At 43.4% G+C, this 10,000-nt stretch overlaps 1 protein-coding gene across 2 annotated transcripts in view; it reads left to right on the forward strand.

Moving 5' to 3' along the window:
- The window catches only part of shank3b (SH3 and multiple ankyrin repeat domains 3b), a 26,602-nt gene that overhangs the window by 4,522 nt on the left and 12,080 nt on the right, over positions 1–10,000 (forward strand). For both annotated transcript variants that reach the window (XM_042078039.1, XM_042078040.1), the window contains exons 5-14: positions 454–657; positions 1,800–1,871; positions 2,388–2,496; positions 3,094–3,245; positions 4,454–4,621; positions 5,446–5,562; positions 5,797–5,874; positions 6,979–7,045; positions 8,362–8,623; positions 9,807–9,970. In XM_042078039.1, coding sequence (XP_041933973.1) covers positions 454–657; positions 1,800–1,871; positions 2,388–2,496; positions 3,094–3,245; positions 4,454–4,621; positions 5,446–5,562; positions 5,797–5,874; positions 6,979–7,045; positions 8,362–8,623; positions 9,807–9,970 — 1,393 coding nt within the window. The remainder of the gene's footprint in view (positions 1–453; positions 658–1,799; positions 1,872–2,387; positions 2,497–3,093; positions 3,246–4,453; positions 4,622–5,445; positions 5,563–5,796; positions 5,875–6,978; positions 7,046–8,361; positions 8,624–9,806; positions 9,971–10,000) is intronic.

Here is a 10,000-nt window from a genome sequence, read left to right on the forward strand (position 1 = left end):
GCTTGAAAAGGGAGTGCTGTTGCAGAGAAACAGGAGTGAGTGAGACTGAGAGAGGGAGAGAGAGAGTTGAGCAAGAGAAGAGAGAGAGAGGGATAGAGAAGTAAATCACAGTGAAGGAGTGATTGTAATTTGAAACAGGCAAAAAAGGATGAAAATCAGGAGTTGAAGATGAGATTAGATTTTAAGTGGTGGACTGTCTCTACCTCTTACCTCATACTGTGTATACATTCAGTGTATGGGGTGTGTGTGTGTGTGTGTGTGTGTGTGTGTGCGTGTGCGCGCGCGCGTTTGTTTGTGTGCATGAGTGTATGTGTGTGCATCTTTATTTTTTGGTGCCTGTGTCTGTGGATGTATTTATGTGTGTGTATTTCTCTCTCTCTGTGCGTGTGTGTGTGTGTGTCTGTGTGTGTGTGTGTGTATGTGTGTGTGTGTGTTTGCACTGATCTCCCCCAGAAATGCATGCGTTTGGACCTAGAGGCGCCGGTGTGGGTATGTAAGCAGCGCGTGCTGGTGACACTCACCCAGAGCCTGACAGACGTGCTCAACTATGGGCTCTACTTGCCCGCCTTCAACGGCCGTGCAGGAAAGTTCCTGGATGAGGAGAGGCTACTCCGGGACTACCCTATGCCCACGGTCACCCCGGTCCCTTACCTCGAGGTAGAACTGCCCTCATGCCGGGTCACCCTAACTGTGATAGTGCTCACATAGGTCATTTACACTCACTCAGGCTCATGCACACATACTGTACATACATGTACAAAATACATATACTGTACATAGATTTATACTTACATAGGTCTTACATACTTAAAGAAGTACAACTACAAATGCATGTTAAACCACCAATACACTGTGGTTCTTTTACCTTAGAATAATGGCTTCAAATTTGTTTTGATGCCACACTGACTAACAATAAGGAGGATATTAGCGATGCCTGGTATTGCAGTGTGTAACCTTGTTGTCGTTGGTGGGAGCATGACCCTTTTTAGCGATTCTAGACTAAATGGGTTCCTCCTTAGCACTAGTCAAATGCCCAGTACATTCAAATTTCACCACAAGGGTAATTTCTACATTGGTTTACTTTAATGTTTGCCCTGGATATTACATACACATATAAACACACACCTCAAATTACTCCACACACACATGAATGCACCCAGTCCGGTGCATGCAAAGTCTGCTTAGCAGATGTATATCATCATTACTTCCACAACTTGTGTTGCAGGCACTTGTGTCCAAAGGACCTCTGAAACGTGGCTGTGCGCTAAGCACACAGATGGATAATTGTGGGGACAGATGGGGATATTTCAACCAAAGTGTCACAAGTCAACATCACAAATCTGAACTGCAAATGTTTAAGCAAGTTAATGGCCTTCAGATGGCTGGAGTCATTAAGGGCTTGACAGTTTGTACTTATTAGCATTGATACTGGTTCTACATCCAGCCAATACAGCGAGGGGGCGGGGGCTCTACAGAGGCATGCATTGCACTGGAGGCTGAGTGTGTAAAAGTAGGACAAGGAAACAGTCGAAGTAAAAGAATATGTGGTCCTCCTAATTAAGTTTTAATGAGTTTGCAGAGGAGCTGATATTTAAATGATCATAAATTGTATTATAACATATACAACAGACAACCTTGAATAATCAGTTGCATCTACTGTAAGAGGGCTGTATGCAGAGCCAATTCAGAAGATAGCTTTGAGATAATTCATATAGAAATGTATAAGTAGGTTATTTTAATCGTAGGATGCTCTGAACATGTGTGTGTGTGTGTGTGTGTGTGTGTGTGTGTGTTTTCAGTTCCGCTACAAGAGACGAGTGTACACACAAAGCCACGTGGATGACAAGCAGTTGGCTAAACTTCACACCAAGGTATGCCAGCTCCCCCATCCTACCCTCCCCCCCCAACACACACACACACACACACACACACACACAGATATACAGGGTTGCCAACTCCCATGCTTTTGGCGTAAGACCCAAACATTTTGCAAGCAATATCCGAATAGCAGTCGTTCCATACTTAACTTTTTTCTCGGATGGCAGAACATCTCACACTCACATCATTAAATGTTAAGCCAAGGCAGCTTTTAAAAGTTGACCCTGTAGCATACAACCCACCCCTCTGTTCCTGTGATCATCTTAGGATAACTGTTTGGATAGTCTGCCTACAGATACGTCACAGATCATTTGTTGACATTCAAGTTCAGTCTCTAAAACTGTTCAATCAATTGAATGTCACCTCAACTAAACCCAACTCCTAACGTAACTTCAAATAAAGATGTCTGTTAACTGAATATCAACAAACAAATTGTTTACAATCTGAGCATCTGTAGGTAGTCTGTAGGAGACCATCCAAGTAAAGTGTGACCATTTTATTCCTGGTAGGCCAACCTGAAGAAGTTCATGGAGGTGGTGCAGCTGAGGTGTATTGAGAAAGTCTCCAGATTTCTGGAAAAAGGACTGGACCCAAACTTTCATGATTCAGACAGTGGAGGTAATATTTACTACCGTACTATTAAGTTAATAATATTGCTTGGTTTGATTGATCTGGTTTTGGCTCTTACCAATCACAAACGTTCATTGCACTGGATGGCACCCAAACTCTCATTTATAGTGCATCAATGATTTGAAACAGCAGCAGGACTTCAGAAATTAAAAAATAATTCATTATAAATATTTCAGTTCAGGGTGACTGCGTGCTCTGTTTAAATCAAGCAACTTTCCTCACTGATAAGTCCAACTAGCAGAGCACAAAATGTGTTTATGTTTGTGTTTATGTTTGTGTGTGTTTGAATGCATGTTTGAGTGTATATTTACTTGGCTTGTTTTCAGTTTCTTAGCTTGCTTTAATTGTATTCATGTTGGATTAAAAGAATATGTAGTCCTTCTAATTAAGTTTTAATGAGTTTGCAGAGGAGCTCATATTTAATTATAATAATATTATGATTAGTATTTATAAGCAGTGGAAAAACAGACAATCTTGTTTTCCAACTAAGGACATTTGGCCAAATGCTTGTTTGTGTGCGTGTGTGTGTGTGTGTGTGTGTGTGTGTGTGTGTGTGTGTGTGTGTGTGTGTGTGTGTGTGTCCAGAGTCTCCCCTCACCCTGGCCGCACAGCTGGACTCCTGTGCAGACCTGATTAAGGTCCTGCGTAACGGAGGCGCCCACCTGGATTTCAGGACCAGAGATGGCATCACCGCGCTGCATAAGGCCGTACAGTCCAGAAACCACGTTGCACTAACAGTGAGTGTTAACACAGCAGGGCATTTCACTCTCAACGTAACAAGCTATGGGGCAGATGCCTTTTCATATTACTAAGCTTTCACTTCATCAGGTAAACAGCATTCATCGCCACCTGTCAACCACCCATCACCGCCCTCTAATGTAATTTGCGGTGGATTGCAACGTATATGCCGCTTTTCCACTCCTCCGTACTGTGGCCGATAAGGGCAAACGCGCTGCCACTTAAGAAAACACATGCAAATTGGCAAAACACAAGCAACTTAAAAAAAAACATCTTCAGTGATTTGACAACAGCAACCCCCCTGCAAATTTAGACAACACAAACATTATAGAAACGCGCTGCAAATTCTCACAACACAGGAGGAGCCAGTCAAACCAATTGTCTTCTGGTTGCGACTCCTCTACCTCTTGAGCCACCATTATCAAAATTAATTTGAAGATAAAACCAAAATCAGTTGCTTATAAATGCATACCTACAAAAGGGGCAAACGTGTGTGTAATGATGGTTTTCAGTATGAGTACATGTATTACAACATAAATATTCTCAGCAATGATGTTTACGTGGTAAAATGATCAAGGAAATATCTGGTGAAGTAGGGAACAGGAAATACATTTTTGTCAAAAGCTGGGATCAATCCTTGCTATATTTATACACTCTATTTGCTTACTGGTCTTTGAGACGCTGTCAGTTTTTTGGACAGCATACAAGAAACATGAATCAAAGCACACAGACAGTCATAGTCTCTGAAATTTTGTTCATCGTTTTGACACGCGCCGTCATGAGTAGTCATGAAATGGTGACATTCCAGGAGCTTGAAACGGTGATAGGCTTCATCAAGCTCAGAGTGAATTTATAAGCACATTGATAGATCATTTATCAATAATGCATCAGAAAAACTGACTGCATCAATGCATCATCCATTTTTCTGTCTCTGAGGGAATGCAAACACATTTGCATGAAAACATAAAGACATGACAAACACACACATCAAAGAGTGGATTTTATAAATGAAGGAACTCGCAGATAATTTCAATTCCATTATCAATAGTGCCACACAAACACTCACACACTTATACACAAACGTATACTCATAATATATCTCACATATCTATGCACACATACACACACACACACACACAGAGAGAGAGAGATACAGAGAGAGAGAGAGATGCTTAATTGGCACTGTGTGTGTTTTGTGCTCATATAGACCCTGCTGGACCTGGGAGCCTCGACGGACTACAAGGACAGCCGGGGCCTGACTCCCCTCTACCACAGTGCCATGGTGGGCGGAGACCCGTACTGCTGCGAGCTGCTGCTCTATGACCACGCCCAGCTGGGCCACAGCGATGAGAATGGCTGGCAGGAAATCCATCAGGTATCAACATCAGCAAGCACACACACACACACACACACACACACACACACATACAGTACACACTCACACACACACACACTGCATGGTTTGTGCACATACAGATCCTTTAAAGGAAAGATCCGGAGTTAAAACAATCTGGGGTTTATTTATGGATGATAACGAGTTCAAACTTTCGTTTGGGAGCATAATTACGTTAATCGGAGGAGTTTTGAGCTAGACCACTGTTTGCGTTAGCAACAAAATGCCTGTAGCAGTGGGCTGGGCATGGAGCCACATCAAAATAAATTGCTATTTTCACAGCACTGACAAGGCTCAAAATACCACTTTGCAGCGCTGCACAGATCCGGTTGACTCTTCGATACAAACATGCATCACATTCAGCCAGATCTGTACAGCGCTAGAAGAAGTTGAACGTGCTCACTGATTTGACGCTACTGGAACACGAAGTAAGGCAATGCGCTGCCTTCAGAAACAGCCCTTGTAAGCTCTCTTTACACTTTCAAAGTTTACAATACTTTGGTTTCTCTGTAAGGAGTTTTCCAACTGAAGACATAACGCTATTTGCCCAGGGCTGAAAAACAGACCCACACAATCTTTCAGACATACATTGTGATGTCCCACCTTCATTTAGCAAACATGTAATGGTCTTGTCAGATCTAGTGAATAAACAAAATAGACACACAAAACCACCACAGACCTCTTGCAGCAATTACTTCATTGACTGCATCTTTGAGATGTTTTTTGATCTCTTATAAAAGAGCAGAGATTTGGTCTCACTTGAGGTACCGTATATACTATATGTGTGTGTGTGTGTGTCTCCACAGGCTTGTCGCCATGGAAACGTGCAGCACCTGGAACACCTCTTATTTTATGGAGCAGAGATGAGTGCCCAAAATGCCTCAGGAAACACAGCATTGCACCTGTGTGCCCTCTACAACCAGGTACACACACAAACACGCAAACACACACACACACACACACACACACACACACACACACACACACACACACACACACACACACACTGAGCACATTCAAATGCACCCAAGTATACTCACAGAGAGAGCTGGCCAATTTCACACTTTCAGGGTGTCCAAATTCTCAAGAGTATCTTATGCTTCTCAGATCTGCTCCTCTCTGACTTCCTGCCTCTGCTTTCATCATCTCCTCCTCAGGATGGCTGTGCCAGAGTCCTGCTGTTTCGGGGAGCTAATAAGGACATCAAAAACTACAACAACCAGACAGCATTTCAGGTGAGACAGAGGTTTGAAAAATGCTACAACCATAAATATTAGAAAGCTAGATACCGCATTGGGCTCCAGAACGAACGAAAACCCCACCATCATGGTGGGGGAAACATTCACTGGAGGTGTCAAGTCAAATGTATTACCCCACAGGGGGAAATTAAGTTGCAGCCAGGTATTAAGAAACACACAACCAACGACACAACATGCAAGATAATAAATAGCAATGGAGACAGCATTACAACACAGATAGACAAAGACCAGTACATGAAATATAATAGTGCAAGATCACTACATGGAGAGGCCAAGATAAGCAACAGTCCAAAAGTCCTGTGTGCAAAGAAGCAGAAGGTTGAAAAAGTGACATCATTTGAGCAAATTCAGCATGTTAATGGTAGTACATACAAAGAAGGGTTAGTAATGTTTAGTCCTATGGGTGGGAACTCTATACCTGAAGGTAGAAGCACAAACTCTCTATAGAGGGGATGGTCATCAGTCCAAAAGGGCCAGAGCCTTCCTAAGGACATGATGGTCAAATAAGTGTCTCTGATTGCTGGTGATTTGCCCATAGACAGTAAGGTGTTTGCCACCAGCAATATGGCGGCTACATTCACGTATGCCACCTAACAGAACTCGAATGTGGTATCTAGGTTTTCATTATCTATGGCTACAACTACCAGACATTACTTCAGGTGAGCTAGAGGTAAAAGAAAAGCAGAACAGACAGCATTTTATTGAGGAGAAAAAATGTGCTACTGTACATTATCAATTGTTTGTTGCACTTGATTTTACTACATAACGTAATCACAATCACACTCACAATTGAAGATTACATTTACTGGTCTCATTTCCAATCACACATTATTGACTACTTATCAATCAAATATGACTTGACAGCATATTTCACCTCATAAGATATATTGATCTCTGAAACAAGCTTGGACAAGCCCTGTGGGAATGAGAGAGAGAGAGAGAGAGAGAGAGAGAGAGAGAGAGAGAGAGAGAGAGAGAGAGAGAGAGAGAGAGAGAGAGAGAGAGAGAGAGAGAGAGAGAGAGAGAGTGTGTGCTTGAGCAGTTTGTGTTGGACTAATGTGCGGACCTCACTCTCAACAGGTCGCCATCATTGCAGGAAACTTTGACCTGGCAGAGATCATAAAGGTTCACAAACCCTCAGATGTCGGTAAGTGGACTTGTGATGTTCATCTCATGGTTCCCATCACATGATGTGTTTGGTGACTGCAATCACTTTATTAATATTGACTCTAACCCCTCTACATCCATCTTTCTTTGTATGTGCCCCTCTTCAATACCTCTCCTTATCTTTTCCTCTATCTGTCCATCACTGCAATCACTGCATCAGTATCTGATCTAACTTCTTTACCTCTCCCTTTTCAGTTCTTCTCTTCTCCCTCTTTTTCTCTGTCCATTACTCTTAAGCTGTGTACCCATTGTTGGTGATTTGCTTGTCGTCTGTTGTTTAGTTTATTTGAACTTTGTCACGCAACGTTTCACATCACAAATTATTATTCTGCCTGTAATCGCGTTACCTTTCCATGGTCCGTTGTCGCTAGCAGTCTGAATGGGGCTTACTCTCTTTTTCTCTCTGAATCTGTCCATCTCTCTCAGTCTCTTTCTGTCTTTGGACCTCTTCCTTCTCTCTTTCTCTACCTCCCTATCTCTGTTTTTCTATATCTATCTCCTTTTTATCTATCTATCTATCTATCTATCTATCTATCTATTTATCTGGGGGTTGTTGTGTAGGGTTTCAGACGATGAACAAATCATTTTCAAATTATGAAGTAGAATATTGACTGCCCTTTAAATTCCTATAATCTGTGGATGTATTAGCCTACATGTGGATATAATAGGATGTCTTGTAACACTTCACTTGGATAGTCCATCAACAGAGACTTAACAGATCTTCTGTTGTGATTCAAGTTCATTATGTAAAATTGTTTAGTACATTGACATCACCTTAACCAAATCCAACGCCTAACCTTAACCATAATGTAATTAAGAGAGTGTCAACAGATTGTTACTCTGAACATATGTACATAGTCTAAAGCGGACTATCCAAGTAAAGTGTGCATATTGGATATTCTCCAGCATCGTGTGTTTTGAGGGGATGAAGATGTAAAGGGTGTGAATACTGCTAAATTGTTAAACAAGTGTTAAACAAGCGTTAAAGGAGAATTCCGGTGAATTTTCACATAGATCTCTGTTTCTCGAGGTCATCAAGTACTATCAAAGTACGGTCACCGAGTGCGGTCACCGAATACTGGTTCAAAATAAAGCAAACGAAAACAATCGGTTCTATGCGCAACTTGAGTTGCTGCAGCTGCAGTGCTACACTCTGGGGGCATAAGTGCTACACTCTGGGGGCATAAACATGGGGGCTCATGTACCGACAGTACTCGGTGACCTCGAGAAACATTCTCCTTTAAACCTCTGAGTCTCACTCCTATTCCTCTCTCTCTCCCTCTCCGTCCTCTGCAGTGCCTTTCAGGGAGAGTCCCTCCTACTCTTCCAGGCGTAGAGGTGGGTCCAGTGGGTGTCTCTCCCCTCGTCGCTCCGCCCTGCTGCGCTCGGCCAGTGACAACGCTCTGGACGAGAGTCTGCCCGCCCCCTCGCCTGCCCCCTCCCTGCGCAGCCTGCCCCCGCTGGACGCCGAGGAGACGTCACCGTCACAGCAGCGGAGTCAGCAGGGGGCGACCTCACAGACGCGCAGCCTCAGGAGACACACCCGGGGCCACCTCAGGTAGCGTACATAATGTACACACGCACGTACTGTACACACGCACACACGCGCACACACACACACACACATACACACACACACACACGCACACACACACACACACATACACACACACACAGCCTCAAGAGACACACCCACCGCCTCCTCAGGAAGCGCGCATACGCGCACGCACACACACACACACACACACACACACACACACACACACACACTTGTTTTATCTTTACACAAACATAATAACTTTGGATGTACGGGAGGGAAAACGTGTAGTTTGTGGAAAGTGCAGCTGGGGTAGCATTATGTTCTGGTTTGAGGCCAAGACCTCAAGAGATAGGTGATTAGCATAAGCAGCAATGAAATCAGCTTTGTTCACTGCAGATTGGCAGCTCCAGAGCACAACAGAGGCCCCTGTGGGGAAAGTTTGCTTTAGTGAGCAGATGTTGGCAAGGTTATCACTTCGGAGTGACCCGGAGATACATGGCATATGACAGTGACACATCGCTTAGGGCAGTGAGAGGAGCCAGGGCGATGTCAAATAGAATAGTATGTACAGGGAAGAGTGTAGTGCATTAAATACAGTATGGCAGTATGTGTATTTTCAATTCTATACAGATTAAATTATATTGTATTATATTATATTATATAGTATAAGGTAATGCTGTATTATATTATATTATATTATATTATATTATATTATGAGTCATGCAAACAAGCAGAAGCCATGCAAAGAGAAGTGCTGGGCCAGTCCCATAGATTGTAATGAAGTTTAAGGAAATGTGCAAATGAGGCTGATGGAATGTGCTCTCATACGTGACTTAAGACCTGTGTGTGTGCGCTTCCAAACCATTTGTGAGTGTTGCTGGTCTTATGTAATCAACAAGCTGCATTAAAACCTTTTTAAATGCACCTCTTTGTCTGTGACTGTGAGTGTAGCGTTGTGTGTGTTTTTGTATGTTAATGTGCTTATTTATATACAGTATGTGTGTGTGTGTGTGTGTGTGTATGTGTGTGTTCTTGTGTGGGTGTGTGAATAACTGGTGAATATGTGCATGTGTCTTTCTCTTCAGTCCAGTGCATAGGGATCCAAGTGCTCATACACTTGTGTGTGTGTGCATGTGGTTTTCCATGTGTGTGTGTATTGTTCAGTAAATAACTGGTGTGTGTGTGTGTGTCCTCTCTCCAGTCCTGGTAGCCCGGTGCAGCGTGAGCCCAGTCCGCCGGCGGTGTCGCGTGGGCCCAAGCGCAGACTCTACAGCGCTGTCCCCGGCCGCACCTTCATCGCCATCAACTCGTACACGCCACTGGGAGAGGGCGAGATCACACTCAACCGCGGCGAGAGAGTCAAGGGTTAGTGCCTGTATGTGTGTGTACGTGTGT

This window comes from Alosa sapidissima, chromosome 22 (genome assembly GCF_018492685.1).
Source record: "Alosa sapidissima isolate fAloSap1 chromosome 22, fAloSap1.pri, whole genome shotgun sequence".
Lineage (NCBI taxonomy): Eukaryota > Metazoa > Chordata > Actinopteri > Clupeiformes > Clupeidae > Alosa > Alosa sapidissima.